Genomic DNA, 26,040 nt, shown 5'->3' with positions numbered 1-26,040 from the left:
GACCTGTGACATCACTATACATGTCTCCTCCATGAGTACCACAATAGCCCATTACAGTGTGACCTGTGACATCACTATACATGTCTCCTCCATGAGTACCACAATAGCCTATTACAGTGTGACCTGTGATATCACTATACATGTCTCCTCCATGAGGACCACAATAGCCTATTACAGTGTGACCTGTGACATCACTATACATGTCTCCTCCATGAGTACCACAATAGCCCATACAGTGTGATCTGTGACATCACTATACATGTCTCCTCCATGAGGACCACAATAGCCCATTACAGTGTGACCTGTGACATCACTATACATGTCTCCTCCATGAGTACCACAATAGCCCATTACAGTGTGACCTGTGACATCACTATACATGTCTCCTCCATGAGGACCACAATAGCCCATATAGTGTGACCTGTGACATCACTATACATGTCTCCTCCATGAGGACCACAATAACCCACATGGCATGATCTGTGACGGCATTGATAGGACAGACACATCACTCACCTGGACACGCCATGTGTGGGATATGGGTGGATTTCTTACTGATGCTGTTTCTCACAGAACATGTAACATTCCAAGGACGCGGTGATAACACTGTGACAGTAACTCTTCCCTGCGGTGCGGTATAATTATCCATCAGTAATTTCCCATTTACTGTCAGGGAGAACGAGGGATCTGTCCCGGTCTGTGCTGAGCAGGTGATCTCAGTGCTGCCGTTCCGGTGACATGAGAAATCCAATAGAGGAGCTGATAGTGGAACTGAGAGAAAGAGAGAGAATAAGAGAGAGAGAGAAAGGGGGAGCGAGAGAGGAAGGGAGAGAGAGATAGAGAGAGAGAGGGGGAGCGAGAGAGAGAGGGAGGGAGAGAGAGAGGGAGCGAGAGAGGAAGGGAGAGAGAGATAGAGAGAGAGGGGGAGCGAGAGAGAGAGGGAGAGAGAGAGAGAGGGAGCGAGAGAGAGGGAGCAAGAGAGAGAGAGGGGGAGCGAGAGAGGAAGGGGGAGAGAGATAGAGAGAGGGGGAGCGAGAGAGAGAGAGGGAGCAAGAGAGAGGGGGAGCGAGAGAGGGAGGGAGGGAGAGAGAGAGGGAGCGAGAGAGGAAGGGAGAGAGAGATAGAGAGAGAGAGGGGGAGCGAGAGAGAGAGGGAGAGAGAGAGAGAGGGAGCGAGAGAGAGAGGGAGCAAGAGAGAGAGAGGGGGAGCGAGAGAGGGGGGGAGAGGGAGAGAGAGAGAGAGGGAGCGAGAGAGGGAGGGAGAGAGAGAGAGAGGGAGCGAGAGAGAGAGGGAGCAAGAGAGAGAGAGGGGGAGCGAGAGAGGGAGGGAGAGGGAGAGAGAGAGAGAGGGAGCGAGAGAGGGAGGGAGAGAGAGAGAGGGAGCAAGAGAGAGGGAGAGAGAGAGAGAGAGGGGGAGAGAGGGAGAGAGAGAGGGAGAGGGAGAGAGAGACATTAGTATATCGGGGGACTAAATCTACAGGACCAATACACAGGACCAGGACTGACCTACCCACACCATGTGCACGTGTTATACACCCACCTACCGTACATTATAGCTATACCCATTCAGCGTTATAATCTCAGCTCTAGATTCCTTATTTACACTGACTCCATGTGCCGGTTACTCAGAGACGTGGGGCAGTATTTCCGGTATTTGTGAGTCACAGGTCTCTGTGAGTGACTACGGTAATGTACGCTGACTCCATGTACAGTGCCAATAAGATGCATGCATGGTATTACTGATAATCGCTCAACATCGGAATAACGTACAACTGAAACAGACCGATACTTCACAGACCGGCATCAATGCGCGTCCCCTAATGACATTCACCCATCATATTATCTCCGATACAAACTGCACAACTTCCTTATTAGTATTTACTCCTTAATTCAATTGAATATTTTATTTCTTATTATTTCTCACTGTGGAGCTACGTCTACATTTACTGCCCCTGAACTGTCTGCATTTAGGCCCTGATTCAGACCCACTCGCAAGCGGCTGTCCGCTCGCAAGTGGGTCGATGGTCTGCACTGAGCATGCGCACGACGGAGGGAGCTCCGTCATGCGCATGCGCCAGACGCGACGAGCGAAGGAAAGTCCTTCGCTCGTTGTGTCTGATCAAAGGGGGCATGCTGTCGATGTTGATTGACCTCACGCCCCCTTTGGTGGGCGTGCCGGGGGTGTGCCTCCCTGACGGGGGCGTTCTCACGGGAACGCCTCCCGTCAGAAGCCGGCCCACTGACATCACTAGTGATGTCAGTGGGAGTGATTTTGGCTCTGATAGAGCCAAAATCACTCCGGGGCTTGCTGTTGAAAACCTCAACCGCAGGCTCCGGCTCGCAGTTTCGATGGTCGCGATGGTCACGACCATCACGGCCATCAAACTGCACGCTCGTATAGCCTGTGGGTGGTGACCCACAGCTATATGAGCGTCCAGGAGGACGCTCCATTTTTATGGAGGGCGGCCCTCATTCAGAGCGTGCGCTCTGCTCAGAGCGTACGGCTCTGAATGAGGGCCTTATTTCATACAATTTTAATTTAATATTACTCCAGTTACTTTTTTCAAAAGTATATTTGGGGGTCTATTCATGTAGGTACTGAAATGGCTACCAGTAAATACTAGATATGTGCGCCGACCCCGTGTTTAAGTTTTGGTTTTGGATCTTTATTTAATTTTTTTTTTTTTTTACAAAAATAGCTAAAATCACATAATTTTGGCCTGGTTTTATTCCTACAGTATTATTAACTTCAATAACATTAATTTACAGTCATTTCTAGTCCATTTTGATGACCTACCAGCTCACAATATTGTTTTCATCCAGTTTAGGCTAAAAAATTGCACCAAGCTACAGTACTGTATCTGGCTGACTAATCTAAATGACAGCGGAGGGTAACACAAACTTGTGGGAGTTCAACTTCCAACATGGCACATCTAGGAAACAGAGTGGCACTGCAGTGGCAGATAGGGTGGCAGTTTAAAATAAACTACCAGAACTACAGTAGATCAGAGGTCCATGGACAGTACAGGGAAATAGAAGTGGAGTATGTAGTGGAAGAGAGATTGATTGATTGATTAATCCTTATTTTATTACTACTATAAAAATAAATATAGTGGAAAAGGCTATTAAAAAACAAGAACCCAAAATGGATGAAAGTTGTGCATTAATTAATTGATTAAGAAAATTAAATTTAAGACCATAAAAGAATATAATGTTAGTAGCCAAGGATTCTGCACACGGTGAAATAGAAGACTAGAACATTAATAGTTGCAGAGCTGCAAACTGCAAATCAGCCTGTCATATAATAACATATAATGGGGGCTGACCTGCTGGCCATACTACCCCCCAACCATAATTGGGTAACACAGCCCTGTAGTACATTTATGAGGTGCACCAGAGTCTGGTTATAAGGGATAATCCACAAGCAGAGTGATGTTCTGCTTATCCATGATCTACAATCCCAGCATGCCTTGCAGCAGTTTTATCATGGCCAAATAGCAAAACTGTGGGAAGGCATGCTGGGATGTGTAGTTCTTCAACAATTGGGGGGCCACTTATTGTCCGCCCCTAATATACAAGCATACAAGCATTTATTTTGACTGTTGTGTTACTGAATAATACCTATAGTACTATGTTCCGTAATTCATGACTACTTCAAACTGTGCTTATATTATCAATCGCCCAAAACAGCGCATAAAGCAACAAAGAGGTGCACAATGCAATTGCCCATGGGCCCTCCCACCCTTATGTTGTATATTACATAGGACATGTACAGTTTAACAAACCAATCACTTCAGCAACAGGGACTGACACTTTTGTGGCTGAAGTGGTTGGTTTGTTTTGGGCCACCACAAAAGAATCTGCCAATGGGCTTATAGCAGCTAACAGTGATGTAAATGATCAGGTTAAGGCAGCTAGCAGTGCTATCTTCTCTACAGTGGCAAGATGTCGTCATTGTCATCTTCCTCCTCACCCTCATCAGTGTTAGCATCATCATCACACAATATAACCCATTCCTGCTGGAATTCACCATTACATATGTCTCTGTACTTTGATGTAGTTGGCAGTAAAGGTCTTCCTTGTGGAATTTATAGTTAATTTTAATGAATATCATCTTTTACACATTTTGAGGAAGTAGCCTCCTATGCTGATCGCTGACAAGGTTACCGGCTGTGCTGAAAACGCTTTCCAAGTTAACACTGGAGGATGGGAAGCCTAGATAAAGCAAAGCCACTTTGTACAAGGGCCTCTAAATTGCAATTTTCCTAATAGTAATCACAGGGACTGTCTGACTGTCCATTTTTACACTGCCATTAAAATAATCCTCCACCATTAAATGCATGGTAACCAGTCGAAGTGGGGCGGTATACTGTGGTATAACATACTGCCACTTCCCGGTCCCACAGAAGAGAATGAACCAGAATGGGATGCCAGTGCTGGAACAGTGGCACAATGTGTAGAGATGTGTCCGGCAGAGGCAACAGCAGAAATCAGTGCAATTTGCGGCTCATTAAAAAAGGGGCGGAGTCAAATGTAGGGAGGGGTGGGGCTTAATTATGGGCCAAGGCAGGTGGCTCTGTTTAAAGTAATAAAAAGGTTCATCTAGGATATGTTACCAGTGCCAGGGACCAGGGCCGGCAACAGAAATCTTGGGGCCTGGTACACTCATGTTTTTGGGGCCCCCTATACCCTCTAGTACTCATACAAGCCTATCACACACACCCCAGCACCAGTGACCGTCAAAACCCCCCTCTTCCCCAGCCCTTGTGTATGTCACCCCCCATTTTCCCCAGCCCCTGTGACTGTCACCCCTCTCTTCCCCAGCCCCTGTGTCTGTCACACACCCCTCTTCCCCAGCCCCTGTGTCTGTCACACACCACTCTTCCCCAGCCCCAGTGTCTGTCACACACCCCTCTTCCCCAGCCCCTGTGTCTGTCACACACCCCTCTTCCCCAGCCCCTGTGTCTGTCACACACCCCTCTTCCCCAGCCCCTGTGTCTGTCACACACACACACCCCAGCCCCTGTGTCTGCCACACACCCCTCTTCCCCAGCCCTTGTGTATGTCACCCCCATTTTCCCAAGCCCCTGTGTCTGTCACACACCCCTCTTCCCCAGCCCCTGTGTCTTTCACACACCCCTCTTCCCCAGCTCCTGTGTCTGTCACACACCACTCTTCCCCTGCCCCTGTGTCTGTCACACACCCCTCTTCCAAAGCCCATGTCTGTAACACATACCTCTTATTCAGCCCCTGTGTCTGTCACACACCCCTCTTCCCCAGCCCCTGTGTCTGTCACACACCCCTCTTCCCCAGCCCCTGTGTATGTCACACCCCTCTTCCCCAGCCCCTGTGTCTGTCACACACCCCTCTTCCCCAGCCACTGTGTCTGTCACACACACCACTCTTCCCCATCCCCTGTATCTGTCACACACCCCTCTTCCCCAGCCCCTGTGTCTGCCACACACACACCCCAGCCCCTGTGTCTGCCACACCCCCCTCATCTCCAGCCCTTGTGTATGTCACCCCCCATTTTCCCCAGCCCCTGTGTCTGTCACACACCCCTCTTCCCCAGCCCCTGTGTCTGTCACACACCCCTCTTCCCCAGCCCCTGTGTCAGTCACACACCCCTCTTCCCCATCCCCTGTGTCTGTCACACCCCCCCCTCTTCCCCAGCCCCTGTGTCTATCACAGCCCCCTCTTCCCCAGCCCCTGTGTATGTCACACCCCTCTTCCTCAGCCCCTGTGTCTGTCACACACCCCTCCTCCCCAGCCCCTGTGTCTGTCACACACACCTCTTCCCCAGCCCCTGTGTCTGTCACACACCCCTCTTCCCCAACCGCTGTGTCTGTCACACATAGCCCTCTTCCCCAGCCCCTGTGTCTGTCACACACACCCCTATTCCCCAACCCCTGTGACTGTCACACACCCCTCTTCCCCAACCGCTGAGTCTGTCACACACAGCCCTCTTCCCCAGCCCCTGTGTCTGTCACACACACCCCTATTCCCCAACCGCTGTGTCTGTCACACACCCCTCTTCCCCAAACGCTGTGTCTGTCACACACACCCCTATTCCCCAACCCCTGGGACTGTCACACACCCATCTTCCCAGCCCCCATGTCTTTCACTCTCCCCTCTTCCCCAGCTGTTGTGTCTGTCACACACACCCCTATTCCCCAACCCCTGTGACTGTCACACACCCCTCTTCCCCAGCCCCTGTGACTGTCACACACCCCCCTCTTCCCCAGCACCTGTGTCTGTCACAAACACCCCTCTTCCCCAGCCCCTGTGTCTGTCACACACACCCCTCTTCCCCAGCCCGTGTCTGTCACACACACACCCCAGCCCCTGTGTCTGCCACACACCCCTCTTCCCCAGCCATTGTGTATGTCACACCCCTCTTCCCCAGCCCCTGTGTCTGTCACACACCCCTCTTCCCCAGCCACTGTGTCTGTCACACACCCCTCTTCTCCAGCCCGTGTCTGTCACAAACCCCCCTCTTCCCCAGCCCCTGTGTCTATCACCCCCCTCTTCCCCAGCCCATGTCTGTAACACATACCTCTTATTCAGCCCCTTTGTCACAAATCCCTCTTCCCCAGCCCCGTGTCTGTCACCCCCCCTCTTCCCCAGCCCCTGTGTCTGTCACACCCCCTCTTCCCCAGCCCCTGTGTCTGTCACCTCCCTTTTCCCCAGTCCCTGTTTCTTTCACTACCCCTATTCTCCTGTGTCACACATCCCTTTACCCCAGCCCCGATATCTGTCACCCACCTCTTCCCCAGCAACGTGTCTGTCACCCCCCTCTTCCCCAGCCCCTGTGTCTGTCACACCCCCTCTTCCCCAGCCCCTGTGACTGTCACACACCCCTCTTCCCCAGCCCCTGTGTCTGTCACACACCCCTCTTCCCCAGCCCCTGTGACTGACACACACCCCTCTTCCCCAGCTCCTATGTCTGTCACACATACCTCTTCCCCAGCCCCTGTGTATGTCACCCCCCATTTTACCCAGCCCCCGTGTTTGTCACACACGCCTCTTCCCCAGACCATGGGTCTGTCACACACCCCTCTAACCCAGCCCCTGTGACTGTCACACACACCTCTTCCCCAGCTCCTGTGTATGTCACACACACCTCTTCCCCAGCCCCTGTGTATGTCACACACCCCTCTTCCCCAGCCCCTGTGTATGTCACCCCCCATTTTCCCCAGCGCCTGTGTCTGTCACACACCCCACTTCCCCAGCCCCTGTGTCTGTCACACACACATCCCAGCCCCTGTGACTGTCACATACCCCTCTTCCCCAGACCTTGTGTATGACACCCCCCATTTTCCCCAGCCCCTGTGTCTGTCACACCTCCCCCTCTTCCCCAGCCCATGTGTCTGTCACAAACCCTTCTTCCCCAGCCACTGTGTCTGTCACACACCCTCTTCCCCAGCCACTGTGTCTATCACACCCCCCATTTTCCCAAGCCCCTGTGTCTGTCACACACCCCTCTTCCCCAGCCACTGTGTCTGTCACACACCCCTCTTCCCCAGCCCCTGTGTCTGTCACACACCCCTCTTCCCCAGCCCCTGTGTCTGTCACACACCCCTCTGCCCCAGCCCCTGTATCTTTCACACACCCCTCTTTCCCCAGCCCTTGTGTCTGTCACACACACTCCTCTTCCCCAGCCCCTGTGTCTGTCACACACCCCTCTTCCCCAGCCCCTGTGTCTTTCACATAACCCTCTTCCCCAGCCCCTGTGTCTGTCACATAACCCTCTTCCCCAGCCCCTGTGTGTCACACACCCCTCTTCCCCAGCCCCTGTGTCTGTCACACACACCCCTCTTCCCCAGCCCCTGTGTCTGTCACATACCCCACTTCCCCAGCCCCTGTGTCTGTCACACACCCCTTTTTTCCCGGCCCCAGTGTCTTTCACACACCCTCCTCTACACCAGCCCCTGTGTCTGTCACACACACTCCTCTACCCCAGCCCCTGTGTCTGTCACACACACTCCTCTTCCCCAGCCCCTGTGTCTGTCACACACCCCTCTTCCCCAGCCCCTGTGTCTGTCACATAACCCTCTTCCCCAGCCCCTGTGTGTCACACACCAATATTCCCCAGCCCCTGTGTCTGTCACACAGACCCCTCTACCCCAGCCCTCTGTGTCTGTCACACACCCCTCTTCCCAAGCCCCTGTATCTGTCACACACTCCTCTTCCCCGGCCCCTATGTCTGTCACAAACCCCTCTTCCCCAGCCGCTGTGTCTGTCACACACCCCTCTACCCAAGCCCCTGTGTCTGTCACACACACCCCTCTTCCCCAGCCACCTGTGTCTGTCACACACCCCTCTTCCCCAGCCCCTGTGTTTCACACACAACTCTTCCCCAGCCCCTGGTTCTGTCACACCCCCCCTCTTCCCCAGCCCCATTGTCTGTCACACATACCTCTTCCCCAACCCCTGTGTCTGTCTCACACCCCACTTCCCCAGCCCCTGTGTCTGTCACACACCCCTCTTTCCCCAGCCCCTGTGTCTCACACACACACTCCTCTTCCCCAGCCCCTGTGTCTGTCACATAACCCTCTTCCTCAGCCCCAGTGTGTCACACACCCCTCTTCCCTAGCCCCTGTGTCTGTCACAAACACCCCTCTACCCAAGCCCCCTGTGTCTGTCACACACCCCTCTTCCCCAGCCCCTGTATCTGTCACACACCCCTCTTCCCCAGCCCCTGTGTCTTTCACCCCCCTCTTCCCCAGCCCCTATGTCTGTCACACACCCCTCTTCCCCAGCTCCTGTGTCTGTCACACACCCCTCTACCCCAGCCCCTGTGTCTGTCACACACACCCCTCTTCCCCAGCCCCTGTGTTTCACACACCCCTCTTCACCAGCCACTGTGTTTCACAAACCCCTCTTCCCCAGCCCCTGTGTCTGTCACACCCCAGTCTTCCCTAGGCCCTTTGTCTGTCACACATACCTCTTCCCCAGCCCCTGTGTCTGTCTCACACCCCTCTTCCCCAGCCCCCGTGTCTGTCACACACCCCTCTTCCCCAGCCCGTGTATGTCACACCTCATTTTCCCCAGCCCCTATGTCTATCACACACCCCTATTCCCCAGCCCCTGTGTCTGTCACACTCAACCTTCTTCCCCAGCACCTGTGTCTGTCTCACACCCCTCTTCCCCAGCCCCCGTGTCTGTCACACACCCCTCTTCCCCAGCCCGTGTATGTCACACCTCATTTTCCCCAGCCCCTGTGTCTATCACACACCCCTATTCCCCAGCCCCTGTGTCTGTCACACTCAACCTTCTTCCCCAGCCCCTGTGGTTGTCAGCTCCCTTTACCCCAGCCCCTGTATCTTTCACTCCCCTCTTCCCCAGCCCCGTGTTACATTGCCTCCTCTTCCCCAGCCCCAGTCACATCTCCCCCTCTTCCCCAGCCCATGTCACATCTCCCCCTCTTCCCCAGCCCGTCACATCTCCCCCTCTTCCCCAGCCCCTGTCACATCTCCTCCTCTTCCCCAGCCCCTGTCACATCTCCCCCTCTTCCCCAGCCCCTGTCACATTTCCCCATCATCCCCAGCCCATGTCAAATCTCCCCCTCTTTCCCAGCCCCTGTCACATCTCCCCCTCTTCCCCAGCCCCTGTCACATCTTCCCCTCTTCCTCAGCCCATGTCAAATCTCCACCTCTTCCCCAGCCCCTGTGTCTGTCACACATGACATATTCCCCTGCCGCTGTGTCTATCACACCCCCCTCTTCCCAAGCCCCTGTGTATGTCACACCCCTCTTCCCCAGCCCCTGTGTCTGTCACATACCCCTCTTCCCCAGCCCCTGTGCCTGTCACACACCCCTCTTCACCAGCCGCTGTGTCTGTCACACACCCCTCATCCCCAACCCCTGTGACTGTCACACACCCCTTTCCCCCAGTCCCTGTTTGTTTCACTACCCCTATTCTCCTGTGTCACACATCCCTTTACACCAGCCCCTATATCTGTCACCCCCCTCTTCCCCAGCCACTGTGTCTGTCACACCCCCTCTTCCCCAGCCCCTGTGAATGTCACACACCCCTCTTCCCCAGCTCCTATGTCTGTCACCCCCCATTTTCCCCAGCCCCTGTGTCTATCACACCCCGCTCTTCCCCAGCCCCTGTGTATGTCACACATCTCTTCCCCAGCCCCTGTGTCTGTCACACACCCCTCTTCCCCAGCCACTGTGTCTGTCACACACACCCCTCTTCCCCAGCCCCTGTGTCTGTCACACACCCCTCTTCCCCAGCCGCTGTGTCTGTCACACACCCCTCTTCCCCAGCCCCTGTGTCTATCACACACCCCTCTTCCCCAGCCCCTGTGTCTGTTACACACCCCTCTTCCCCAGCCGCTGTGTTTCACACAGCCCTCTTCCCCAGCCCCTGTGTCTGTCACACACGACTCTTCCCCAGCCCCTGTGACTGTCACACACCCCTCTTCCCCTACCCCTGTGTTTCACACACCCCTCTTCCCCAGCCCCTGTGTCTGTCACACCCCAATCTTCCCCAGCCCCTGTGTCTGTCTCACACCCCTCTTCCCCAGCCCCCGTGTCTGTCACCCCCCATTTTCCCCAGCCCCTGTGTCTTTCACACACACCCCTCTTCCCCAGCCCCCGTGTCTGTCACACATACCTCTTCCCCAGCCCATGTCTCTCACACACCCCTCTTCCCCAGCCCCTGTGTATGTCACCCCCCATTTTCCCCAGCCCCTGTGTCTATCAAACACCCCTCTTCCCCAGCCCGTGTCTGTCACACACCCCTCTTCTCCAGTCACTGTGTCTGTCACACACCCCTCTTCCCCAGCCCCTGTGTCTATCACACACCCCTCTTCCCCAGCCACTGTGTATGTAACACACCCCTCTTCCCCAGTCCCTGTGTCTGTCACACACCCCTCTTCCCTAGCCCCTGTGTCTGTCACACACCCCTCTTCCCCAGCCCGTTTCTGTCACACAAACCTCTTCCCAAGCCCCTGTGTCTGTCCACACCCCTCTTCCCCTGCCCCTGTGTCTGACACCCCCCTCTTCGCCAGCCCCTGAATCTTTCACTCCCCTCTTCCCCAGCCCCGTGTTACATCGACTCCTCTTCCCCAACCCCTTTCGCATCTGCCCCTCTTCCCCAGCCACTGTTACATCTCCCCTTCTTCCCAAACCCCTGTCATATCTCCCCCTCTTCCCCAGCCCCTGTCACATCTCCCCCTCTTCCCCAGCCCCTGTAACATCTCCCCCTCTTCCCCAGCCCCTGTCACATCTCCCCATCTTCCCCAGCCCCTGTCACATCTCCCCATCTTCCCCAGCCCTTGTCAAATCTCCCCCTCTTTCCCAGCCCCTGTCACATCTCCCCCTCTTCCCCAGCACCTGTCACATCTCCCCCTCTTCCCCAGCACCTGTCACATCTCCCCCTCTTCCCTAGCCCCTGTGTCTGTCACCCCCTCTTCCCCAGTCCGTGTCTGTAACCCTTCCTTCCCCAGCTCCTGTATCTGTCATCCCCCCTCTTCCCCAGCCCCTGTATCTGTCATCCCTCCTCTTCCCCTGCCCCTGTATCTATCTCACTCTTTTCACCAGCCCCTTTCAAATTTCCCTCTCTTCCCCAGCCCCTTTCACATCTGCCCCTCTTCCCCAGCCCCTGTCACATCTCCCCCTCTTCCCCAGCCCCTGTCACATCTCCCCCTCTTCCCCAGCCCCGGTCACATCTCCCCCTCTTCCCCAGCCCCTGTGTCTGTCACCCCCCTCTTCAACAGCCCCTGTGTCTGTCACACCCCTCTTCCCCAGCCGCTATGTATGTCACCCCCCATTTTCCCCAGCCCCTTGTCTATCACACATAACTCTTCCCCAGCCCCTGTGTCTGTCAAACCCCTCTTCCCCAGCCCATGTCTGTAACACATACCTCTTATTAAGCCCCATTGTCACAAATCACTCTTCGCCAGCCCCTGTGTCTGTCACCTCCCTTTTCCCCAGTCCCTCTTTCTTTCACTACCCCTATTCTCCTGTGTCACACATCCCTTTACCCCAGCCCCTATATCTGTCACCCTACTCTTCCCCAGCCCCTTTGTCTGTCACACCCCCTCTTCCCCAGCCCCTGTGACTGTCACACATCCCTCTTCCCCAGCCCCTGTGTCTGTCACACACCCCTCTTCACCAGCCCCCGTGTCTGTCACCCCCCATTTTCCCCAGCCCCTGTGTCTATCACACATACCTCTTCCCCAGCCCCCGTGTCTGTCACACACCCCTCTTACCCTGCCCCTGTGTATGTCACCCCCCATTTTCCCAAGCCCCTGTGTCTATCACACACTCCTCTTCCCCAGCCCCTGTGTCTGTCACACACAACCTTCTTCCCCAGCTCCTGTGTCTGTCACACACCCCTCTTCCCCAGCCACTGTGTATGTCACCCCCCATTTTCCCCTGCCCCTGTGTCTATCACACACCCCTCTTCCCCAGTCACTGTGTCTGTCACATACCCCACTTCCCCAGCAACTGTGCCTGTCACACACCCCTCTTCCCCAGCCCCTGTGTCTGTCACACACCCCTCTTCCCCTGCACCTGTATCTGTCACACACCCCTCTTCCCCAGCCCCTGTCTTTCACCCCTCTCTTCCCCAGCCCCTGTGTCTGTCACACAACCCTCTTCCCCAGCCCCTGTGTCTGTCACACACCCCTCTTCCCCAGCCCCTGTGGTTGTCACCTCCATTTACAACAGCCCCTGTATCTTTCACTCCCCTCTTCCCCAGCCCCATGTTACATTGCCTCCTCTTCCCCAGCCCCTGCCACATCTCCCCCTCTACCCCAGCCACTGTTACATCTCCCCCTCTTCCCCAGCCCATCACATCTCCCCTTCTTCCCAAGCCCCTGTCACATCTCCACCTCTTCCCCAGCTGCTGTCACATCTCCCCATCTTCCCCAGCCCCTGTTACATCTCCCCCTCTTCCCCAGCCCCTGTCACATCTCCCCCTCTTCCCCAGCCCCTGTCACATCTCCCCATCTTCCCCAGCCCAAGTCAAATCTCCCCCTCTTTCCCAGCCCCTGTCCCATCTCCCCCTCTTCCCCAGCACCTGTCACATCTCCCCCTCTTCCCAAGCCCATGTCAAATCTCCCACTCTTCCCCAGCCCCTGTGTCTGTCACCCCCTCTTCCCCAGTCCGTGTCTGTAACCCCTCCTTCCCCAGCTCCTGTATCTGTCATCCCCCCTCTTCCCCAGCCCCTGTATCTGTCATCCCTCCTCTTCCCCAGCCCCTGTATCTATCTCACTCTCTTCACCAGCCCCTTTCAAATCTCCCTCTCTTCCCCAGCCCCTTTCACATCTCCCCCTCTTCCCCAGCCCCTGTCACATCTCCCCCTCTTCCCCAGCCCATGTCACAACTCCCCCTCTTCCCCAGCCCATGTCACAACTCCCCCTCTTCCCTAGCCCATCACATCTCCCCCTCTACCCCAGCCCCTGTCACATCTCCCCCTCTTCCCCAGCCGCTATGTATGTCACACCCCATTTTCCTCAGCCACTGTGTCAATCACACATCCCTCTTCCCCGGCCCCTGTGTATATAACCCCCCTCTTCAACAGCCCCTGTGTCTGTCACGCCCCTCTTCCCCAGTCCCTGTTTCTTTCACTACCCCTATTCTCCTGTGTCACACATCCCTTTACCCCAGCCCCTATATCTGTCACCCACCTCTTCCCCAGCCCCGTGTCTGTCACCCATCTCTTCCCCAGCCCCTGTGTCTGTCAAACCCCCCTCTTCCCCAGTCCCTGTGACTGTCACACATCCCTCTTCCACAGCCCGTGTCTGTCACACACCCTTGTTCCCCAGCCCCTGTGTCTGTCACACCCCTCTTCCCCAGCCCCTGTGACTGTCACACACCCCTCTTCCCAAGCCCCTGTGTCTGTCACCCCCCTCTTCCCCAGCCCTGTGTCTGTCACCCCCACTTAGCCAGCCCCATATCTGTCACTCCCCTCTTCCCCAGCCCCTGTGTCTGTAACCTCTCCTTCCCCAGCCCCTGTGCCTGTAACCCCTCCTTCCCCAGCCCCTGTGTCTGTCATCCCCCCTCTTCATCAACCCCTGTGTCTGTAATCCCCCCTCTTCGTCAGCCCCTGTGTCTGTCATCCCCCCTCTTCCCCTACCCCTGTGTCTGTTATCCCCCCTCTTCCCCAGCCCATGTGTCTGTGATATACCCCTCTTCCTCAGCCCCATGTTACATCGCCTCCTCTTCCCCTGCCCTTGTCACATCTCCCCCTCTTCCCCAGCCCCTGTCACATCACCCCTTCTTCCCCAGCCCCTGTCACATCTCCCCATCTTCCCCAGCACATGTCACTCCTCTCCCTCTTCCCCAGCCCCTGTCACATCTCCCCCTCTTCCCCTGCCACTGTCACATCTACCCCTCTTCCCCAGCCCATGTCACATCTCCCCCTCTTCCCCAGCCCATGTCACATCTCCCCCTCTTCCCCAGCCCCTGTCACATCTCCCCCTCTTCCCCAGCCCCTGTCACATCTTCCCCAGCCCATGTCAAATCTCCCCCTCTTCCCCAGCCCATGTCACATCTGCCCCTCTTCCCCAGCCCGTCACATCTCCCCCTCTTCCCCAGCCACTGTCACATCTCCCCCTCTTCCCCAGCCCATGTCACATCTCCCCCTCTTCCCCAGCCCCTGTCACATTTCCCCTCTTCCCCAGCCCCTGTCACATCTTCCCCAGCCCATGTCAAATCTCCCCCTCTTCCCCAGCCCATGTCACATCTCCCCCTCTTCCCCATCCCATCACATCGCCCCCTCTTCCCCAGCCCCTGTAGCATCTCCCCTTCTTCCCCAGCCCATGTCACATCTCCCCCTCTTCCCCAGCCCATCGCATCTCTTCCCCAGCCCCTGTGTCTGTCATACCTCCTCTTCCCCATCCCCCTGTGTCTATCCCCCCTGTTCCCCAGCCGCTGTGTCTATCACCCCCCCTCTTCCCCAGCCCCTGTGTCTGTAATCCCCCCTCTTCCCCAGCCCCTGCATCTGTCACACACCCCTCTTGTATGTCACCCCCAGTATAACCCAGCCCCTGTGTCTGTCACCCCCCCTTAGCCAGCCCCCATATCTGTCACTCCCCTCTCCCCCAGCCCCTGTGTCTGTATCCCCTCCTTCCCCAGCCCCTGTGTCTGTCACCCCCCTCTTCCCCAGCCCCTGTGTCTGTCATCCCTCCTCTTCCCCAGCCCCTGTCTGTCATCCCTCCTCTTCCATAGCCCCTGTGTCTGTCATCCCTCCTCTTCCCCAACCCCTGTGTCTGTCATCCCTCCTCTTCCCCAGCTGCTGTGTCTATCATCCCCCCCTCTTCCCCAGCCCGTGTCTGTCAACCTCCCATTCCCCAGCCCCTCTATCTGTCATCCCCCCTCTTCCCCAGCCCCTGTATCTGTCATCCCCCCTCTTCCCCAGCCCCTGTATCTGTCATCCCCCTCTTCCCCAGCCCCTGTGTCTGTCACCCCCCTCTTCCCCAGCCCCTGTGTCTGTCATCCCTCCTCTTCCCCAGCCCCTGTCTGTCATCCCTCCTCTTCCATAGCCCCTGTGTCTGTCATCCCTCCTCTTCCCCAACCCCTGTGTCTGTCATCCCTCCTCTTCCCCAGCCGCTGTGTCTATCATCCCCCCCTCTTCCCCAGCCCGTGTCTGTCAAACTCCCATTCCCCAGCACCTCTATCTGTCATCCCCCCTCTTCCCCAGCCCCTGTATCTTTCATCCCCCCCTCTTCCCCAGCCCCTGTATCTGTCATCCCCCCTCTTCCCCAGCCCCTGTATCTGTAATCCCCCTCTTCCCCAGCCCCTGTATTTATCACTCCCTCTTCCCCAGTGCCGTTGACTATCATCCCCCTCTTCCCCAGCCCATGTGTCTGTCAGGCCCCTCCTCCCCAGCCCCTATGTCTGTCACCCCCCATTTTCCCCAGCCCCTGTGTCTGTCATCCCCTCTTCTTCAGCCCCCGTGTCTTTCACCAACCCTCTTCCCCAGCCCCTGTCATACACCCATCTTCCCAGCCCCTGTTACATCGCCTCCTCTTCCCCAGCTCCTGTCACATCTCCCCTTCTTCCTCAGCTCCTGTCACATCTCCCCTTCTTCCCCAGCCCCTGTCACATGTCCCCCTTTTCCCCAGCCCCTGTCACATTTCCCCCTCTTCCCCAGCCCTTGTAACATCTTCCTGTTTTCCCACCCATGGCATATCTCCCTCTCTTCCCAAGCCCCTGTCACATCTCCCCTTCTTCCCCAGCCCCTGTCATATCTCCCCCTCTTCCCCAGCCCCTGTCACATCTCCCTCTCTACCCCAGCCCCTGTCACATCTCCCCCTCTTCCCCAGCCCCTGTGACTGTCACACACCCCTCTTCCCCAGCCCCCATATCTGTCACCTCTCCTTCCCCAGCCCCTGTGTCTGTAACCTCTCCTTCACCAGCCCCTGTGTCTGTAACCTCTCCTTTCCCAGCCCGTGTCTGTCATCCCCCTCTTACCCAGCCCCCGTGTCTGTCACCCCCCTCTTCCCCAGCCCGTTTCTGTATCCCCTCCTTCCCCAGCCCCTGTAACATCTCCCCTTCTTACCCAGCCCATGTCACATCTCCCCCTCTTCCCCAGCCCGTCACATCTCTTCCCCAGCCCCTGTGTCTGTCATACCTCCTCTTCCCCATCCCCCTGTGTCTATCATCCCCCCTGTTCCCCAGCCGCTGTGTCTATCACCCCCCCTCTTCCCCAGCCCCTGTGTCTGTAATCCCCCCACTTCCCCAGCCACTGCATCTGTCACACACCCCTCTTGTATGTCACCCCCAATATCACCCAGCCCCTGTGTCTGTCACCCCCCCTTAGCCAGCCCCCATATCTGTCACTCCCCTCTCCCCCAGCCCCTGTGTCTGTATCCCCTCCTTCCCCAGCCCCTGTGTCTGTCACCCCCCTCTTCCCCAGCCCCTGTGTCTGTCATCCCTCCTCTTCCCCAGCCCGTCTGTCTGTCATCCCTCCTCTTCCATAGCCCCTGTGTCTGTCATCCCTCCTCTTCCCCAACCCCTGTGTCTGTCATCCCTCCTCTTCCCCAGCCACTGTGTCTATCATCCCCCCCTCTTCCCCAGCCCGTGTCTGTCAACCTCCCATTCCCCAGCCCCTCTATCTGTCATCCCCCCTCTTCCCCAGCCCCTGTATCTGTCATCCCCCCTCTTCCCCAGCCCCTGTATCTGTCATCCCCCCTCTTCCCCAGCCCCTGTATCTGTCATCCCCCTCTTCCCCAGCCCCTGTATTTATCACCCCCTCTTCCCCAGTGCCGTTGACTATCATCCCCCTCTTCCCCAGCCCATGTGTCTGTCAGGCCCCTCCTCCCCAGCCCCTATGTCTGTCACCCCCCATTTTCCCCAGCCCCTGTGACTGTCATCCCCTCTTCTTCAGCCCCTGTGTCTTTCACCACCCCCTCTTCCCCAGCCCCTGTCATACACCCATCTTCCCAGCCCCTGTTACATCGCCTCCTCTTCCCCAGCTCCTGTCACATCTCCCCTTCTTCACCAGCTCCTGTCACATCTCCCCTTCTTCCCCACCCCCTGTCACATCTCCCCTTCTTCCCCAGCCCCTGTCACATGTCCCCCTTTTCCCCAGCCCCTGTCACATTTCCCCCTCTTCCCCAACCCTTGTAACATCTTCCTGTTTTCCCACCCATGGCATATCTCCCTCTCTTCCCAAGCCCCTGTCACATCTCCCCTTCTTCCACAGCCCCTGTCACATCTCCCCCTCTTCCCCAGCCCCTGTCACATCTCCCTCTCTACCCCAGCCCCTGTCACATCTCCCCCTCTTCCCCAGTCCCTGTGACTGTCACACACCCCTCTTCCCCAGCCCCCATATCTGTCACCTCTCCTTCCCCAGCCCCTGTGTCTGTAACCTCTCCTTCACCAGCCCCTGTGTCTGTAACCTCTCCTTTCCCAGCCCCTGTGTCTGTCACCCCCCTCTTCCCCAGCCCCCGTGTCTGTCACCCCCCTCTTCCCCAGCCCGTGTCTGTATCCCCTCCTTCCCCAGCCCCTGTCACATCTCCCCCTCTTCCCCAGCCCCTATCACATCTCCCCCTCTTTCCCAGCCCATGTCACATATCCCCCTCTTCTCCAGCCCCTGTGTCTGTCATCCCTCCCTCTTCCCCAGCCTGTGTCTGTCATCCCCCCTCTTCCCCAGCCCCTGTATCTGTCAAACCCCCCCTAGGCCCCTGTGTCTGTCACCCCCCTCTTCCCCAGCCCATGTCTGTCAACCTCCCATTCCCCAGCCCTGTGTCTGTCACACACACCCTCTTCACCAGTAATTGTTTCTGCCACTACCCCTATTCCCGTATCACACATCTCTCTTCCCCAGCCCCTGTATCTATCACCCCCCTCTTCCCCAGCCCTGTGTCTGTCACCCCCCATTTTCCAAAGTCCCTGTGTCTGTCACACATACCTCTTCCCCAGCCCCTGTGTCTGTCACCCCCCTCTTCCCCAGCCCCTGTTACATCTCCCCCTCTTTCCCAGCCCATGTCACATCTCCCCCTCTTCCCCAGCCCCTGTCACATCTCCCCCTCTTTCCCAGCCCCTGTCACATCTCCCCCTCTTTCCCAACCCCTGTCACATCACCCCCTCTTCCCCAGCCCCTGTCACATCTCCCCCAGCCCATCACATCTCCCCCTCTTCCCCAGCCCATCACATCTCCCCCTCTTTCCCAGCCTAGGTCACATCTCCCCCTCTTCCCCAGCCCCTTTCACATCTCCCCCTCTTCCCCAGCCCCTGTCACATCTCTCCCTCTTCCCCAGCCCCTGTCACATCCCCCCCAGCCCTTGTATCTGCAGTCCTCTTGATCTGTAGCTCCCCATCACCCAACCCATAAGACTCAAGCCCTGCCTGGCCTTTGCCAACACTCTTCAGTCTTCTCTGTTGACTCACACACGGCGGCCTCAGTCTGATTCAGTGGCACAATGTCATGGTGTCACGCACGATGTGCCAGTCTGTCCTCCATGTGTTTGCCTGGATTGTAACAGCTAGATCCCCTTCCACTTTGCTGAGACATGTCAGGAGGATCTCTAGCAGAAATGGTATTGCCGGGTGCCTGCTTACACACAGGTAATCTGCAGAGGTAAGGGGGACACATGAACTGGGCTTCTGATATTCCTTAGGGTTCGGGGCCCCTTAGAATCTTGATGCCCAGTCAAGTGTCCTCTTTGTCCCCCCTGTTGCCAGGCCTGCCTGGGTCAGTGTGTGGTGGCCCCTTGTGTGTGGGGGCCCCAGGACGACTGCCCCTGTCGACCTGCATATAATACAGCCCTGGGAATATGTATAATGTAGGTGAGCTTGTGTTGAGGCATATGTATTATGTAGGTTAGTTTGTGTTGGGGTGTATGTATAATGTAGTTGAAATTCTATTGGGGTTTATGTATAATGTAGTTGAGCTTGTGTTGGTCATTACTCACTGACACACTTCCCAGGTCACCCAGCAGGTGCACAGGTGTAATCATTACTCAATGACACATTTCCCAGGTCACCCAGCAGGTGCACAGGTGTAGTCATTACTCACTGACACATTCCCAGGTCACCCAGCAGGTGCACAGGTGTAATCATTACTCACTGACACATTTCCCAGGTCACCCAGCAGGTGCACAGGTTTTCTCATTACTCACTGACACATTTCCCAGGTCTCCCAGCAGGTGCTAATTATTTCACTTGTGATTCTGTGAGGAGACCTGGAAAACATGCACTGTTTGGGGTCCCGAGGAACGAGTTTGAGAAGTCGAGGTGTGTACATGCTACCAGACGACTTGGTAATGTTATATAGTTAACGATGAAATGACAAAACAATGCAAGATACTGTATATTAGTTCATTTGAATGATTGCAGTGTTTGTTGCTTGTTCTTGGGGTTCAAGAGAAATTGGGACGATCATCGCATCATTTGCACATCTTCTAATGTGTACCCAACAGGGCCGTAACTACCGGCGGTGCAGCCGGTGCACTGCATCGGGACCCACCGCCATATAGACTTCCACACTGTCTGTATGGCAGGTGCAGTGCAGCTACTTGCTGGGCAGTCATCAAGACTGTGACTGTGCCGACTGACATCTACACACAGGGGATCGGGGCACAGTGCTATCAGGCTCAGCACTTCAGTGCACTGCTGGGTAATAACTCCGAACAGTCTCTGCAGTGGGGTCACTGGAGCATGTGCTGCGCTCTGATTGGAGGAGCCCATCACATGATCCTCTGATCTAGCAGCAGTGCAGCCTCATGGGTGTGACTCATTGTGAGGCTGTGACTGCTGCTCTGCCCGCTGCCTGAGGATGATGCTGGTCAGTACACTGTGTGGGCACTGAGGGTGGCATAATGTGTGGGCACTGAGGGTGGCATAATGTGTGGGCACTGAGGGTGGCATAATGTGTGGGGACTATGGGTGGCATAATGTGTGGGCACTACAGGTTGCATAATGTGTGGGCACTACAGGTGGCATAATGTGTAGGCATTACAGTGTAACATAATGTGTAGGCATTACAGTGTAGCATAATGTGTGGGGACTACAGTGTAGCATAATGTGTGGGGAATACAGTGTAGCATAATGTGTGGGCACTACAGTGTAGCATAATGTGTGGGCACTACAGGTGGCATAATGTGCGGGCATTACAGTGTAACATAATGTGTAGGCATTACAGTGTAGCATAATGTGTGGGGACTACAGTGTAGCATGATGTGTAGGCATTACAGTGTAGCATAATGTGTGGGGACTACAGTGTAGCATAATGTGTGGGGACTACAGTGTAGCATAATGTGTGTGGACTACAGTGTAGCATAATGTGTGGGGACTACAATGTAGCATAATGTGTGGGCACTACAGTGTAGCATAATGTGTGGGGACTACAGTGTAGCATAATGTGTAGGCATTACAGTGTAGCATAATGTGTGGGGACTACAGGTGGCATAATGTGTGGGGACTACAGTGTAGCATAAAGTGTGGGCACTACAGGTGGCATAATGTGTGGGGATTACAGTGTAGCATAATGTGTGGGGACTACAGTGTAGCATAATGTGTAGGCATTACAGTGTAGTATAATGTGTGGGGACAACAGTGTAGCATAATGTGCAGGCATTACAGTGTAACATAATGTGTAGGCATTACAGTGTAGCATAATGTGTGGGGACTACAGTGTAGCATAATGTGTGGGGACTACAGTGTAGCATAATGTGTAGGCATTACAGTGTAGCATAATGTGTGGGGACTACAGTGTAGCATAATGTGTAGGCATTACAGTGTAGCATAATGTGTGGGGACTACAGTGTAGCATAATGTGTAGGCATTACAGTCTAGCATAATCGGTGGGGACTACAGTGTAGCATAATGTGTGGGGACTACAGTGTAGCATAATGTGTAGGCATTACAGTGTAGCATAATGTGTGGGGACTACAGTGTAGCATAATGTGTGGGGACTACAGTGTAGTATTATGTGTAGGCATTACAGTGTAGCATAATGTGTGGGGACTACAGTGTAGCATAATGTGCAGGCATTACAGTGTAACATAATGTGTAGGCATTACAGTGTAGCATAATGTGTGGGGACTACAGTGTAGCATAATGTGTGGGGACTACAGTGTAGCATAATGTGTAGGCATTACAGTGTAGCATAATGTGTGGGGACTACAGTGTAGCATAATGTGTGGGGACTACAGTGTAGCATAATGTGTAGGCATTACAGTGTAGCATAATGTGTGGGGACTACAGTGTAGCATAATGTATGGGCATTACAGTGTAGCATAATGTGTGGGGACTACAGTGTAGCATAATGTGTAGGCATTACAGTGTAGCATAATGTGTGGGGACTACAGTGTAGCATAATGTGTGGGGACTACAGTGTAGCATAATGTGTGGGCATTACAGTGTAGCATAATGTGTGGGGACTACAGGTGGCATAATGTGTGGGCACTAGAGGTGGCATAATGTGAAGGCATTACAGTGTAGCATAATGTGTGGGGACTACAGGTGGCATAATGTGTGAGGACTACAGGTGGCATAATGTGTAGGCATTACAGTGTAGCATAATGTGTGGGGACTACAGGTGGCATAATGTGTAGGCATTACAGTGTAGCATAATGTGTGGGCACTACAGGTGGCATAATGTGTAGGCATTACAGTGTAGCATAATGTGTGGCGACTACCGGTGGCATAATGTGTGGGGACTACAGGTGGCATAATGTGTAGGTATTACAGTGTAGCATAATGTGTGGGGACTACAGGTGGCATAATGTGTAGGCATTACAGTGTAGCATAATGTGTGGGGACTACAGGTGGCATAATGTGTGGGGACTACAGTGTAGCACAATGTGTGGGGACTACAGTGTAGCATAATGTGTGGGCATTACAGTGTAGCATAATGTGTGGGGACTACAGTGTAGCATAATGTGTAGGCATTACAGTGTAGCATAATGTGTGGGGACTACAGGTGGCATAATGTGTGCGGACTACAGGTGGCATAATGTGTGGGGACTACAGTGTAGCATAATGTGTGGGGACTACAGGTGGCATAATGTGTGGGGACTACAGTGTAGCATAATGTGTGGGCATTACAGTGTAGCATAATCTGTGGGCATTACAGTGTAGCATAATGTGTGGGGACTACAGTGTATCATAATGTGTGGGCATTACAGTGTAGCATAATGTGTGGGGACAACAGTGTAGCATAATGTGTGGGGACTACAGTGTGGCATAATGTGGAGGCATTACTATGTAGCATAATGTGTGGGGACTGCAGTGTAGCATAATGTGTAGGCATTACAGTGTAGCATAATGTGTGGGGACTACAGTGTAGCATAATGTGTAGGCATTACAGTGTAGCATAATGTGTGGGGACTACAGGTGGCATAATGTGTGGGGACTACAGGTGGCATAATGTGTGGGGACTACAGTGTAGCATAATGTGTGGGGACTACAGGTGGCATAATGTGTGGGGACTACAGGTGGCATAATGTGTGGGGACTACAGTGTAGCATAATGTGTGGGGACTACAGTGTAGCATAATGTGTGGGCATTACAGTGTAGCATAATGTGTGGGGACTACAGTGTAGCATAATGTGTGGGGACTACAGTGTGGCATAATGTGTAGGCATTACAGTGTAGCATAATGTGTGGGGACTACAGTGTGGCATAATGTGTAGGCATTACAGTGTAGCATAATGTGTGGGGACTACAGTTTGGTATAATGTGTCGGGCACCCACTGCCTCTCCCTGTCACCTCTCCCTATCACCCACTGCTTTTCCTTGTCACTACTGCCTATCTCCTCTCCCTGTCACCCATTGCCTGTCATCTCTCCCTTTCACCCTCTGTCACCCACTGCTTCATGTCACCTCTAACCCTCTCCCTGTCACCTACTGTCTCTTCCCTCTGCCTGTCACCTACTGTCTCTTCCCTCTGCCTGTCACCTACTGTCTCTTCCCTCTCCCTGTCACCTACTGTCTCTTCCCTCTGCCTGTCACCTACTGTCTCTTCCCTCTCCCTCTCACCTACTGTCTCTTCCCTCTGCCTGTCACCTACTGCCTCTTCCCTCTCCCTGTCACCCTCTCCTTGTCACTATCTTGCCTCTCTTTTATCTACCTCTTGCCTCTCCCTGTCATCCTCTCCTTGTCACTATCTTGCCTCTCCCTTTCACCCTCTACCTCTCCCTGTCACCCAATGCACTTTGAACTTGGAGTAGGGCGGAGGAGGGGGGCCCAAAGCAAATTTTTGCACCTGGGCCCACCACTCACAAGTTCCGCCACTGGTACCCAACTTAAGTCAGCTGTATCTGAGATATCTACCAGTGAAGAAAACTAGTGACTTTATAGCTAACCTAGATGTATCCAGCTGTCGCCTAGTGCACCACCCTGAGGAATTACTGTGGTTACAAATTTTACTTTGAAAGTACAGTTACAAATCTTTCAAACCAGATTTTGCAACATCAGGAGTGCACCAAGAAATATTGGTCAATTCAGCTTGGTATTCTGGATTAGGGTAAGAGGTATCTCCTTAGCCCCATAGTCCCGGGACCACATACTGGCCAACTCTCCCTGATTGTCAGGGAGACTTCCTGAAATAGTAGCAATCTCCCTGATTGCACCTTACCCATTATGAAGCTATATAATATAATCTAAATACATTTATATGGTATCATTAGTATAATGTCCCTGCATTGGGTATAAGGCACAATGATCCCTATGGCTATATACATTTTCTGAAAAGTATCAGTGAGTTTTCATCAACAAATACTGTAGATCCTACTGACGCTATTGGGGCTCATATACATTTGAGTCAGTATTATGATACGCCTCTCAGATGTAACAGTTTTATCATTCAAATCATCCAATTTATCGTGTAGTGGATATGCGTCTTTAGTGTTGTTGAAAATGGTAAATCATTTGTACGTTATAATATGCTGAGGAGAATCAGGAAGGATAGAATTGTCTCAGGAGATTACTAGCCAGCTAGAGTAGAGGAACATAGGGTTTACTAATGGTAACCACGTGTATCCCCGCTAATGCTCGGAACTACAGTAGATTGTGAAATAGGAACCGGTTACTAGTTATATTTTAAAGAGATGCTTAGGAATGAGGAAAACTAACATATCCATGAGTTGTGTTCTGTGAATAGATGCACCTAAAACTGTAGAACAAACAGAAAATCCTCTAATGTAACAGATAAATTAAAACAAATAATCTTTATTTAAAAAGTTGTCAATCACTGTGGACACCAGACTCACCTGGGCAGAAGATGGTGATGGATGAGCTGATATCACTGATGTTATTCCTCACATTACAGCTGAGATTCCCTGAGACAGGAGCGGGGAGGGATATCTGGCTGTATCCGGAGAGGGACCTTCCCTGTACAGATTCCCCATTGTGCCGCCAGGAATAATCAGGATCCGATCCATTATTCACCCTGCAGGAGGCCTCAGCGCTGCCATCCGGGTAACAGGAGAAGTTGGTAGTAGCGGGCGACAGGGGAACTGGGGGGGAGACACAGAGTTAGGTTATTAATATAATACAAGAGACTAAAGATGAAGATTACAGGAATATAACAATCAGTAGTAATATACAAGTCCTTCATCTGCACCATCCTGCTACTTAGTGCTTTATTTATCTCCATCAGGTGCTGCTAGGACAGTATCACAAATAGAGATGTGAGCCAACCCCCGTGTTTTGGTTTTAGAACTGATTTCTAAAAAATCATAAAGAGCTAAAATCACATAATTTGGGCTTTTTTTTCTTCCTACAGTGTTATTAGCCTCAATAACATTTCATGTGAGTTTTGACCACCTCACAGCTCACAATATTGATTTCATCCAGTTTAGGCCAAAAGGTTGCACCGAGCTAGCTGGCTGACTAAACGAAGTGACAGCAGTGAGCGGCACAAACATGTGGCAGTTCAGCTTCCAACATGGCACATCTAGGAAACATAGTGGCACTGCAGTGGCAGATAAGATAGCAGTTTAATAAACTATATGATGTCATAGAAAGAAACCAAGAATGTTTTCATTAATCAAGAACTAGATCAGAGGCCTGAGGGAGATGGAATATGTTTATGGAGTAATTGAAGGCAGAGAAAGGAAGGAAGGAAGGATTGATTAGTTTGTGAATTTATTTACATTTTTTAGTTCTGAAGAAAATTTATGAGTGAGGATTAATGTAGGATCAAGTTGTTCAGTTCCTAAAAGAGTCTCTGATGAAGGTTCGCTATCCGAGCATGAAAAGTTTTTCAGAAGATATTATGCAGTGTCTGCACCATCACACAGAGATGTTCGGGGCCTATATGGGAACAGGCTCACTGAAGCCCACTTGTGTCCAATCCTATGTGAGCCAACCACCTAAAACCTGATCACCTGAGTGACATCTGCAGAGCACCTGTCACTAACACAGCGTGAGGGCAGCCATTTTGTGCCACATCCTTAATGAATATTGATTCAGCCCATATACGCTGTATATTTTTTACATCTAATAGAAATGAGGTGGCCTTGCTTATGGAGGTGCTGCTAGCACATACTGTAAACAGACGTTCACTTTGTGCTCAGGGAAGTTGTTGGGGATAACGGGGACAAGACTTGCTGTTTACATCAGAGGAA

At 53.7% G+C, this 26,040-nt stretch overlaps 1 protein-coding gene across 1 annotated transcript in view; it reads right to left on the bottom strand.

Annotated features, from left to right (window-relative positions):
• Nucleotides 1–516: 516 nt before the first annotated feature.
• Nucleotides 517–26,040, bottom strand: part of LOC148521403 (uncharacterized) — a gene marked incomplete at its 3' end in the record, with an annotated part of 152,593 nt that continues 127,069 nt past the window's right edge. The window contains exons 4-5 of the mRNA XM_088475212.1: nucleotides 24,682–24,927; nucleotides 517–771 (exon numbers count right to left, since the gene is read on the bottom strand). Of these exons, the coding sequence (XP_088331338.1) occupies nucleotides 517–771; nucleotides 24,682–24,927 (501 nt within the window). The remainder of the gene's footprint in view (nucleotides 772–24,681; nucleotides 24,928–26,040) is intronic.

This window comes from Taudactylus pleione, unplaced genomic scaffold, assembly GCF_031769625.1.
Source record: "Taudactylus pleione unplaced genomic scaffold, aTauple2 ptg000167l, whole genome shotgun sequence".
Taxonomy (NCBI): Eukaryota; Metazoa; Chordata; class Amphibia; order Anura; family Myobatrachidae; genus Taudactylus; species Taudactylus pleione.
The sequence above is the reverse complement of the archived record's forward strand: the minus strand, read 5'-3'. Positions and strand labels throughout refer to the sequence as shown.